The sequence below is a fragment of the Anguilla rostrata genome, chromosome 8, assembly GCF_018555375.3.
Source record: "Anguilla rostrata isolate EN2019 chromosome 8, ASM1855537v3, whole genome shotgun sequence".
Classification (NCBI taxonomy): Eukaryota; Metazoa; Chordata; class Actinopteri; order Anguilliformes; family Anguillidae; genus Anguilla; species Anguilla rostrata.
In genome coordinates, this window is record NC_057940.1 from 52,536,718 (window position 1) to 52,549,566 (window position 12,849).

Below are 12,849 nucleotides of genomic sequence, written 5' to 3' on the forward strand. Positions count from 1 at the left end.
CGTCTTTTCCTTTGTGGCAGTTTTCCCGTGGCAGTTGAAGGCTAGGCATTCTGCAAACTCTCCGAAATACTAAAGCATAACTGATGTAATTTAAGCACAACATAGTTCATATTTAAATGAAAAAAAATATATGATCGATGTCATTTTAACTTTGCCATATTTAAAGGGGAGGAAACAGGGGCAACGGCTCGCATTTTCTACCAACAAAGAAAAAAAAAAGCTAAATTAAAGAAATGTGTCCTGCTGTTTGCGATGCTAACGAAACAACACCAACCGCTGATCCAGCGGAAGTGTTGTTTGCTTGCATAACACCCCTCTACGCACGAATTCCTCTTAACGTTGTTCCGACACCTTCATAAGAACACGCTCATATGACTGAGTATTTCTATCGTATCTGGATAATATCCCGGGCTCCAAATAGCTCTTAATAACAGCACACAGTTATTGCGTAATTATGGCTACACTCATTACATAACAGTCACAATAAATGGAAAACTTTAATGATCGCATTCATCAGCATTACTGACCATAAACATTAACGGCAATTTTTATGGCAGTACCATTACTGGCAAGTATGCTGATACCGTCTTTTATTAATTTACTAAACAAAGCCCAAAAACGACTGCCTTTGCTACACCCCCGACTTGTCATATGTCATTACGAAAGACGCACACATGCCTGTGTCCCGGGTTCTGACAGCACAAACAGATCAGACCAGCGGGTCAGCGTGTCGCGGCTGTCTCAGGACGCGCACCCCAAAACAGGCTTGGCTTAACGCCTTCCCCCTCAGATGTGACCGCAGATCGCGTCAGACGTCAGATCGATCACAGATCCAAGGCAGATCAATCAATCACAGATCCGAAGGTAGATCACTCACAGATCCAAAGGTAGATCACTCACAAATCCTAAGGCAGGTCGATCACAGATCCAAGGCAGATCAGTCACAATTTCTAAGGCAGATTAATCAATCACAGATCCAAAGGTAGATCAATATATTCCCTCAACAATCATTTACAGATCCCAAGGCAGATCACTCACAGATCCGAAGGTAGATCACTCACAGATCCCGAGGCAGATACCTCACAGACTGCAGGCTCCTCTTGAAGCTGCTATTGGCTTGTGAATCTGTAGGTTCTGCTCAATTGCTGTTCCTGAACCTACTGTGGCCCACACATCATTATTTATTACACCCACACTACCTCTCTCTCTCTAGCTCTCTCTCTCTCTCCCTCTCTCCCTCCCTTTCCCTCTGCTCCCTCTCCCTGTTTCTCAAGATCAAATGCGCCTCACACTGCCGTGGTCAGAAAAAAAAGAACGGTATCGGCAGCTGATTGGAGTCGATTCCGTTAACGTCGAAATACCACCAAAACAACGGTGCAATTCTGAATCATAACATTTATCAGCACAGGGACGGAAAGTTTCCTCTGTATTTTCCCGCGGTCTATAAACAGACAGTGCGCCGCAGCAGAGCGACTAAACGGTCTCTCAGGTGGCAGGAACACAGACGCCGGCTAGCGGAGAGAGGCTAACGGGCTCCCAGGCCGTGGCAGGCACACGGACGCCGGCTAGCAGAGAGAGGCTAACGGGCTCCCAGGCCGTGGCAGGCACACGGACGCCGGCTAGCAGAGAGAGGCTAACGGGCTCCCAGGCCGTGGCAGGCACACGGACGCCGGCTAACGGAGAGAGGCTAACGGGCTCCGCTGTGCGTCCTCCTCTCCCAGCGGGACGGGGTCCCAGAACAGGAGCACGTCACGTCACAGCGGTGCTACAGAGTCACCGCCGCTCATCTCTCCCGCGCACAGCTGCATTCTGGGAAACCCGGAAGCGCATGTACGCATTTACAGTTGGCACGTGAAAATGCAACTGTTGAGCGCTTATTGTCTTTTTGACCTTTTTATTTTTTGTGTGTTCGCTACGAGGCACAGGGACAGTGTCCTCGGAGCTGAGCGTGGGCACGACCAGCCCCCGGAGATATAAGCGTGACAGATAAGAGCGGTGACATCACCAGCTGGAGGTATTTCTGAGGCGGATTTAAAAGACTTCCTCTCGGCGAGCTCCCCCCCCTCCCCCCTCGGCTTCCCCTCGCTTCCCCCCCCCCCCCCCACACGCGACCCAGTCATGGCAGCCACTCAGCAAAGGCTTATGGGATTAAGCCTCTTAACTCCCGCTCAAACTGGCAACGGGAACGCCGCCGAACCGGGGGGCGATGAGGTAAGCAGATGATTCCTGGTCCCGCCGCTGGTTGTTCGTATCCGGGGTAACAGGCCACGCCTACACCGCCCAGTTGAGCCACTGCTGGGGTGCGGCTCGGGTTTCTGGGTCAGGAGGAACGAGCAGGACCTGCCCGTACCCCATTCATGTGTACCCCCCCCAAACCCCCAACCCCAGTATGCCTCCTACAGTCCAGCTCCACATCTCTGCCCCCCTCACACAGCCTGATGTCATTTCACAGATTAGAAACAAATGGTGGCAAAGCAGGCATTGCGTGTGTGTGTGTGTGTGTGTGTGTGTGTATGTGTGTATAAATGTCTGTGTTTGTATGTTTCTGTGTTTGTACGTATGTGTGTCGGTGTGTGTGTGCGCAGTGTGTGTGTGTGTGTGTGTTACACAGAACCCAGTGCATTGTCTCATCTCAGGGAGCTTCCAGAGCTTACTAAAGAGAACATTACGTCCCCCCCCCCCCGCCCCCGACTCGACGAACCCACGCTCTGCCTTGAGATGATCACTAACCGAAACAAGAATAATTCAGCAGAGGAAGAGGCTCCCGCACACACACACACACACTCATACTCACACTCACTCACACACTCACACACACACACACACTCATACTCACACTCACTCACACACTCACACACACACACACACTCATACTCACACTCACTCACACACTCACACACACACACACACTCATACTCACACTCACTCACACACTCACACACACACACGCACGCACAGCGCTTTTGGAGAAGGCCGCACGGCGTCCGTAGCGCCACGCGCCGCCACAGTGAAACAGAGTAAAAGCAGGCAGACGCAGCCTCAGGCAGACGCAGCGAACGGAGCGGTTCCCCAGGGGCAGAGGCAGCGCCTAACTGCAGATGGGGGGGGGGGGGGGAGAATGCTAAGCTGCTGTGCACGCTTTCGCACCGCACCTCAGTCTCACTTCCTGTTTGCACGGCCGCCGGGGAGACACCCTCCCCCCCCCACATTTCGGTGGCAGTACGCCCCTCCATGCCCCTCCGTGCCCCGCCCTGCTGCGAGGTGCACCCCTCCCGGCCCCCCCCCCCACACGTCAGCCACACGTCAGCCCCCCCCCCCACCCCCACCCCTCTCCCCCGCCCCACTCACCTCTCTGACAGCCTTTAGGGTCCTTCAGCTCCTTCTGAGCTTCTTCAATTTTATCTGCAGAGAAACAAAAACAACAACGGGAGAGGAAGATGAAGGAGGCGTCAGCACAGGATGTTCATCGCTGAGCGCGCGGCGTTCAGCTTCACACGAGCGCCCGCCCGCCCGCCCGCCCGCCCGCCCCGGCGTTCAGCCCACGCCTTCCCCCGCCAGCGGCGCCCAGCAGCCGCGGGGCCCCGGGTTCGACGCTGCGTACGATTGCAGAAGGAAGACGTCGCAGTCGCTCGCCAAAAAAACAAAAACAAAAACGGGACCGAACCCCGCCGACCAGGGTCACGTGACCGCCAACCCGGCCCACCTGACTGACGGCCGGCCGAGGACGACTCGCCCGCAGGGGCGGAGCTACGGAGCGGCGAGCGCTTCCTGTTTACGCCCCGGCTGCGTTAGAGCCGCGAGGGCGGGGCTGGGGTGAGGGCGGCGGTGCGCGTGCCTGGCGCTCGGTGTGCGTTAGCTGGATAATAGCGTCCGTTACATAAGCAGGCTTAGGCTGCTGCGTGACTGGGGCGGGGGCGGGGGGGTCGCTCCGGGCGGCGGGGGGGTGGGGGGGGGGTAGGGCGAGCGGCTCCATCGGCGGCCCCGTGGGCGGCTTTGGCTCCGACCCCCCCCCCCCCCCCCCCCTCCCCCCAGAGAGCGGAGAGCAGGCTTTTCGTCTCCGCCCCCGCCGTCGAGCGAGCAGGACGACGCTGCATTGAGCAGAATGCTGATCATTAACATTACTCTGTACCTCAGCCTTATGGTTTCCCTTTGTTATAATGCTTCTTTACAGGGTTTGGGAGAAAATCCTTTCAGGTTGGGCTGGGCATTTCCCAGCATTACAAATGTTTTTATTATGGGAGTGACAGCGAGGTGGCAGAGCATGAGCTTAATACTTCATCAACAGTGCTGAAACACTGAGCCAAACATAACCTCACACTTGGTTCGCACATTTGGGCAGCACTGAGCATGTGGGAGTGCCAGAGAACCCCTTGCAGACCCCCTGCAGCTCCCCTGCAGACCCCCTTGTAACCGTGCCTGCAGCCCCCCTTGCATCCCCTCTGTAGCCCCCTTGCAGACCCCCTTGCAGACCCCTTGCAGACCTGCCTGTTCTCCTCTCCTCTCCTTCAGTGCTGTTTTGTATCAGCACACCCTGGCCTTAGGTGTGCGGAGTTGCCACTCAAACTTAGATCCCTCCCCATGTCCTTATATGGCACTTCCACAGAATGGAAAGGTCTGCTGGCAGTCTGTGTGTGTGTGTGGGGGGGGGTGGGGGGGGGTATAACAAGCCCAGAATAACCCGCAGCTCTCCTGTGTTCACAGAGCAGCGGGGACGGGGGGGGACGGGGGGGGGGTTTAAATCGACGGGAGAGACGTGGGCTGCCCCCACGTTGATGCTGCCATGGTAACTAGGATTTCATTTTGGGAAATGTTCTCTCTCTCAGCGGCTGGAGGGGGGCGGGCGGTGTGCAGTACTGGGGGGAGGGGGGGGGGGGGACAGTGTGATTCAGCTGAAGCGACAAGGCTGCATCTGGACATCCCGAAGCTTCGGTACCTGTCCATCAAAGTCCCGAAGCCTCGGCAACCATTCACCACAGTTGTGAGACCACACCCCTCGCACCTCCAAATATTACACAACACAAAACCGTGTGCTGGCAGCCACAGACACACACACACACACGAACACACAGACACAGAGACAGACAGACAGACAGCAAACACAGGCCAGTTGCACACACACACAGAACACAGACACAGAGACAGACAGACAGACAGACAGGCCAGTTGCATACACACACACACACAAACACACAGACAGACATCAAACACAGGCCAGTTCCACACACACACACACACACAGACAGACAGACAGACATCAGACACAGGCTAGTTGCACACAGACACACACACACACACAGACACACACACACACACCCTGGCGTGTCCGATGTTACCATGCGCGTTAACAGCCCCTGTAATGAGCTGGGTTTTGTTTACGTTTGTTTTCCATTGTTCTCTGCTGATTTGCATTCTGACAGCATTGCAGCTCACCCAGGGTGCCGAAGCCTGCCAGGCAAGTGAACCCAGGCTAACGCAGACGCAACGTTCAGACAACGCAATACCAACGCAATGCCAACGTAACAACACATGACCGAGAGAACGCAACTGGTGTAACAAGATTCCCCACCACCTGCAGAGAAAACAAGAGCCTGTTGATGTCTGGCAGCTCACACACCCACACACACACAAACACACACACACATGCGCATGCGTGCATACACACAAACACACACGCACACACACACACGCTCCCACCCCCACAAATGAGGCACATTAATGAGTGAACAGAAACTCCGCTCCACCAACACAGGGAGAGAAAGGGAGGGGGGGGGCAGGGTGTAGTTATGTAACGCCCCCACCCCCACTGTTGGGGTCCACAGTTCCCGGTGCTGCACATCTCCCTACCTCCCTCCCCCGCTCTCTCCCTCCCTCTCCCTCCCTCCCTCGCTCGCTCGCTCGCTCGGTGGGCTGCTGGAATCCACAGCCCATCCACACGATCCCCACCATCGCTCCTGAGCCTTTGTCTCAGTGCCCAGCAGCTCCAGCGGAGAGACCCCCCCCCAGCGTTCGTCTACACCCCGCTGGGAAAGGAGGACCTTCTTTATCCCCCCAGGAGAAAATGACTCCGCTCAGAAGGCAGCCGAAACGCAGAGACCTCTGGGACCGGTCTGGGTGGCGATGTTGCCGCGGAGACGGCGAGGACAGGACAAACGCGCGGAGAGCGCATTCCGGAAACTCAAACCTCACTGCTGCCCTCACTGCTCCACAATCATTACATTACACTGCAGGCATTCAGCAGACGCTCTTATCCAGAGCGACTTACACAACTTTTACACAGCATTTACGCTGCACCCATTTATACAGCTGGACATCTACTGAAGCACTGCAGGTTAAGTACCTTGCTCAAGGGTACAACGGCCTGCGTGTCCTACCCGGGAATCGAACCTGCGACCTTCAGGCTACGAGGCCAGCTCCTTACCCGTTACACCACACTGTTTCCCCTCCCGTGCGTGAGCCGGTTCCACACAATTAGCTTCAGCTGCGTGGGAGTCAGCTGCCCAATCAAAGCCGGCGTTGAACTGGCCACAGTCTGCGTGCACCATTTTGTAATCGTTCCCTCAGGATGAGAATGTTCGCTGGATAAATCGCATTCATAAATTAATCCTATTAAATTAATGGCATTAATGAGTCAATCAAATGTAAGCATAACAAAAAATACACAAATAAATAAATACAAATCGGGTTGAAAGATAAATAAAATAAAACAAAGCTAAAAAAAAAAAAGGGGTTCTCACTTGTGATTAACAAACTGAAACCTAAGCCTCTGAGTTTTTAGGCCAAAGAAAATAAAAGTGCTCTCTCCTTTGGTTTTAAAACAAGATTTAGGGACAAAGAGTGGTCTCACAGTAGATGACCAGTTGGTACGGTATAGCATGTATATGTTCAGGTATGGTCTCAGGTTTACCATTCTAGATGCGTCATCTATCCAGGTCCCACTGAGATGAAAAAACACATCTATTACCAGGATTACGTAATGGGGTCAAGAGGTATGTAATGTGCACAAAATATACAAAAAAAAAGTTGTTTTGCTTAAAAGATTAGCTTCACTGGTCAGCCTTCACAGTACTGAAGGGTTGATAAAAATGGCACAATGACATAACTGGACAACACCCCCCCCCCCCCCACACCCCCACACCTGCACTGGATGCTGCAGCCCTCATTAGTCCACCGGAAAGCTTGTTAGTCTCAGACGGAAAAAATTACCCCCTCCATTCTGGTCACCCTCCTAAGGGGCATGCAAGGGTAGTGAAACGGGAGGAAAAAAAGCATGTAATGCTCACAGTGCCCTGCAGAGGGCAGCACCGAGGCGCTGCGGGTGGACTCCGCGGCTCCCCGTCTCCCTCGCTCCCTACGGGAAGGTCGGGATCCCGCCGGAATGTTCCAGCCGTGCGTTTGCGCTCGGTAAACACGCGAGCGAGGGGGGGGAAAACATCCATTTTTTCCGTCCGGGTTGCGAGAAGAGCGCTGCCAGTAAACACTTACGCGTTTCAGCACAAACAGGACCTCGCCATGGAAAATGCACTTTGTCTCGTGCAGAAGGCCCCTGGCCTGCTGGCGTGTTTAAATTCAGTGTTTGTTTGAACGGACTAAAGGCAAAAAAAAAAAAAGACTAAAAAATCTGCAGTCACTCTCCAGTAAGTCAGACATTTTGGCAACAAAATGGTGGACCAGGCAGGGGAACTGAGGGACTGCAGCAGTGACACACTGACTGGAAAAGAGGTCTTCCAAAAAAAAAACAAAAAAAACCGCTTAAATAACCAATTCCAAATATGACATTAAGAAGCACCTCATCATCCACAAGCTTCACCGTCATTACTGCCAACTTCTTCACCCCCACATCCCAAGCATCTTCCTCCTCATTATCACCACCATCATCATCATCACATCCACCACTGTGATCATCTTCACCATCATCATCAATAACCATTATCACCATCATCACCACCATTATCACAACCACCACTGTCATCATCATCACCATCATCACAATCACCACTGTCATCATCATCAATAACCATCATCACCACCATTATCACAACCACCACTGTGATCATCACTACCATCACCATCATCATCATCACCACCACCATCACTGTCCTCATCATCATAATCGTAATCATCATTATCATCCTCCTCGTCAGCATGGTCTTCCTCAGCCTCTGGGTGAGTCTCTGGCAGTTGGGGACGGAGGTGAGCGGGCGGTGCGGTGCCGAGCCCACACCGCGGCACCGCGCGTTTCCGCCAACGCTGGCGGGTCTTCGCCCCCGACACTCAAACACGACAGGGATAGAGAGCAGCGCCCGAGCGGATCCCACGCCTGCCCACGCCGCTCGCTGGGGCTGGCTGGAACTCGCTGGAGCTGGAGCTATCGTTTTAGTCCTCTACTCTTTAGACACCTATTCTTTTAGTCCCCTACTCTTTAGTCACTTATTCTTTTAGTCACGTATTATTTAGTCCCCTACACTGCAGTTACTTACTCTTTAGACACCTATTGTTTTAGTCCCCTACTCTTTAGTCACATATTCTTTTAGTTCCCTACTCTTTAGACACCTATTCTTTTAGTCCCCTACTATTTAGTCTCATATACTTTTAGTCTCCTACACTGCAGTCATCTGTTCTTTTAGTCCCCTACTATTTAGTCACATATTCTTTTAGTTCCCTACTCTTTAGTCATCTATTGTTTTAGTTCTCTACTCTTTAGTCACCTATTCTTTTAGTTCCCTACTCTTTAGTCACCTATTGTTTTAGTCCCCTACTATTTAGTCACATATTCTTTTAGTTCCCTACTCTTTAGTCACCTATTGTTTTAGTCTCCTTCTCTTTAGTCACCCATTCTTTTATTCCCCTATTATTTCTCCTACCCTTTATCCCCCTACTCTGTAGTCCCCTGCTGTAATACGGTCCCAGTTAAAGCCTAAACACATGAAGAGGTTAACCGTCTCCCTGCACTGCAGCGCGCCCTTTATTCAGACCCGACTGAGGAGCAGAGAAGTGAAACACACACAGCCTGGCCACAGACAGAGACGCACCCAACCTGCACTCAGGACTGAGAGGGGCATCCGAAACCTCCCTCCTCTCCGTGAGGACGAAGGCACCCCACAGCCCCATGCTGACCTCACTGGCCATTTTTCTTCCCACTGTGGAGCTCTTCTCTTATTACCTCACTTGTTCATTATTTTGGGCTTTAGGCCTGCTTTTTTTTGTTGTTGCCAAATTTCCATTTTTATGATTCCCTTTGTAAAGCATCTTGTGTGATTGTGTCTCTGAAAAAAAAAAGTCTGTAAAAAAAAAATATATAACTGAACCAAATGGAATCCAACAGGGAGCTCGTTTTGTTAGCGTTAGCCAGAAAACGGACGCTTTACACCTGTCTTGGGGGGGGGGGGTGTGCAGGGAAGAGTGAGAGGGGGAGAGGAAGGGAGGGAGGGAGGGGGGGCGGCGGAGGGGGGACTGGCAGGAACGGATCAGCGCTTGGCTGCGATGAGGAAGCGAAGCCATCCTAAACGCTGGCCTGCAATAACCACGATTAAGCACCCGCGCTCTGGGCCCTCGTGCGCACTTCAGGAGAGCGGGGGTGCTCGCTTAATGTGGCGATTGGCGGAGGCAGTCGGCTCGGAGGCGAGGTCTGGACCGCCGCACGGGCAAGCCTGTGCAGCCAGAGACGCTTCCACGGAAAAAGAAAAAAAAATGCCTTTCTTAAATTTCGCAAGAATTTCGCACCAGGGAAACACTCGCTCAGACTGGAGTGATCCCGTATTCCCAGTGACTACCCCACAGTGGGAATCCCAACAGAGAAATAAAAAACAAGCAAGAAACAAAAACAACAACAACAAAAAAAGAAGCTTCTGTTTTTTTTTGTTTTTTATTCCCCCCCCCCCCCTCCTGACCCAGATGGAAAGAGGAAGTGAAACGTTAAGCCGAGGGATGTCGAGTTTCGCTCTGAGTGCGCGTTCGCCTCCCGGTCGCTCGGTCTGCCGAACCCTCCCCCGTTCGCGAACGCGCTCGCTTTCGCGGCCGAGGACTTTCATCTCCGAGCGAAGCCCGCTCTGAGCCGCGCGCGCCGCGAACGACCGCCGCCGCTCTCGGTCGGGCCAAAAGCGACCCGACGAGCACGGAGCCGGGCGGGACGTGCGAAAAGCTCGCCCCGCTTAAATACGAGAGAAGCCTCTCTCCCCGCTGGGCTGTGCGACTTCACGCCTCGCAGCTCCCCGTCGAGTGCGAGAAAAAACCGGAAACCGCAGCGTGGAGAGACCCGGTCAGGTCTCCTCCTCGACACACCGCCTTCGTGCGTGAAGGAGCGCAACCGTGCAGCAACTGCAACCCTTCCGAAAAAAAAAACTTCCTGTTTGCACGACGACGCAGAACGTTGCTCGCGTTTTCGGGCTCCGACTCTACTGTACGGGACCCCGCTGTAAAAAAAAACAACGATCGCGAAGACGCGCGGGATCATGCAGCGGCTCTATTTGAAGACGTACGGATTTCTCGGGGGGAGAGGGGTGCTTGCGAACCCCACCGTCCCAAGAGAGAACAGCCCCACGGAACCTGGGAAACACCCCCCCTCCCCCCCTCTTCTTTTCGGCATTCTAGTCCCTCGTTTCCGAAGCGTGCGTGAGGAAGAGGCAGGTCGGGACAGGGTGCGGGGCGAGGGAACACCTGCGCGTGTAGTCAGGCCACCCGCTCTGTCTGTCAGCGGCTACGCGGATTTAGGAGCTGTGCACAAAGGAACCAGGAAAAAAAACACACTGACCTTGCTTTGCTTTCACTCTCTCTCTCCCTCTCCCTCTCCCTCGCTCTCTCTGAGTTCGTTTCTCAGTCCCGTCTTAAATGCGGTTCCTGGCTCAGCTCCCCGGGGAGCGGGGACGCTTTCGAAGGGGGATCCGGTGTCTTCCCGCTGACCCCAGCCGACCTCTCACCCCAAACGAAAGCCCCAAGCTTTCCTGGAACCTGTTCCCGTGCACTCGATCGCTCTGCAGCTCACACCTGTCTCAGCGCACGCACGCAAACACACACACACACACACACACACACACACAAACACGCGCACGCGCACACACGCGGGCACAAGCGCAGTTTCCGCCCCATCACCCCAGGCCCTGTGGTCATGTGATCTGGGGAATTCCTGACAGGCAGGAAGAGCTGAGCTAAACCCTAACAAAGACTGACGTCAGACGGCGGCCGCCACCCTCCCACTGCTCTAGAGACATCCCCAGAGCAGGACACCTCCGATAACCCGCTCCAACAGAGCAGGCAACGGATTCCTGACTCCCAACCCCAGAGCAGGACCAACCGCTCCGATACCTCGACTGCCCAACCCCAGGCAGGACCACCGTCGATTACCCTCGACTGCCCAAACCCCAGAGCAGACCAACCGCTCGATTAACCTGATGCCCAACCAGACAGACCACCGCCGATTAACCCTCGACTGCCACCAGGCGGACCACCCTCGATTAACCTCGATGCCCAAACCCAGAGCAGGACCAACCGCTCCGATTAACCCCGACTGCCCAAACCCCAGAGCAGGACCAACCGCTCCGATTAACCCTCGACTGCCCAAACCCCAGAGCAGGACCAACCGCTCCGATTAACCCCGACTGCCCAAACCCAGAGCAGGACCAACCGCTCCGATTAACCCCGACTGCCCAAACCCAGAGCAGGACCAACGCTCCGATTAACCCTCGACTGCCCAAACCCAGAGCAGGACCAACCGCTCCGATTAACCCTCGACTGCCCAAACCCCAGAGCAGGACCAACCGCTCCGATTAACCCTCGACTGCCCAACCCCAGAGCAGGACCAACCGCTCCGATTAACCCTCGACTGCCCAAACCCCAGAGCAGGACCAACCGCTCGATTAACCCTCGACTGCCCAAACCCCAGAGCAGGACCAACCGCTCCGATTAACCCTCGACTGCCCAAACCCCAGAGCAGGACCAACCGCTCCGATTAACCCTCGACTGCCCAAACCCCAGAGCAGGACCAACCGCTCCGATTAACCCTCGACTGCCCAAACCCCAGAGCAGGACCAACCGCTCCGATTAACCCTCGACTGCCCAAACCCCAGAGCAGGACCAACCGCTCCGATTAACCCTCGACTGCCCAAACCCCAGAGCAGGACCAACCGCTCCGATTAACCCTCGACTGCCAACACAGCCACCTCGATTAACCCTCGACTGCCCAAAAGCAGACCAACCGCTCCGATTAACCCTCGACTGCCCAAACCCCAGAGCAGGACCGACCGCTCCGATTAACCCTCGACTGCCCAAAGCAGAGCAGGACCAACGCTCGATTAACCCTCGACTGCCCAAACCAGAGCAGACAACCTACTGATTAACCCCCGACTGCCCAAACCCCAGAGCCAACAACTCACATTAACCCCACTGCCCAACGACCAACCACATTAACCCCGACTGCCCAACGTACAGACTCACTATTAACCCCCGACTGCCCAAAGCACAGCCAGACTAAACTCTGCTATTAACCCCCGACTGCCCAAAACACAGAGCAGGACCAACCGCTCCGATTAACCATCGACTGCCCAAACCACAGCCAGACTAAACTCTACTATTAACCCCCGACTGCCCAAAACACAGAGCCAGACTAAACTCTACTATTAACCCTCGACTGCCCAAACCCCAGAGCAGGACCAACCGCTCCGATTAACCCTCGACTGCCCAAAGCACAGCCAGACTAAACTATACTATTAACCCTCGACTGCCCAAAGCACAAGCCAGAACTGAACTCTACTATTAACTCCCGACTGCCCAAACACAGACCAGACTAAACTCTACTATTAACCCCGACTGCCCCAGACTAAACTCTACTATTAACCCAACTGCCCAAAACACAGAACC

At 54.2% G+C, this 12,849-nt stretch overlaps 1 protein-coding gene across 2 annotated transcripts in view; it reads right to left on the reverse strand.

Moving 5' to 3' along the window:
* hivep1 (HIVEP zinc finger 1) overlaps nt 1-12,849 on the reverse strand; it is a 44,402-nt gene that overhangs the window by 12,776 nt on the left and 18,777 nt on the right. For both annotated transcript variants that reach the window (XM_064348753.1, XM_064348754.1), the window contains exon 3: nt 3,349-3,402. In XM_064348753.1, coding sequence (XP_064204823.1) covers nt 3,349-3,402 — 54 coding nt within the window. The remainder of the gene's footprint in view (nt 1-3,348; nt 3,403-12,849) is intronic.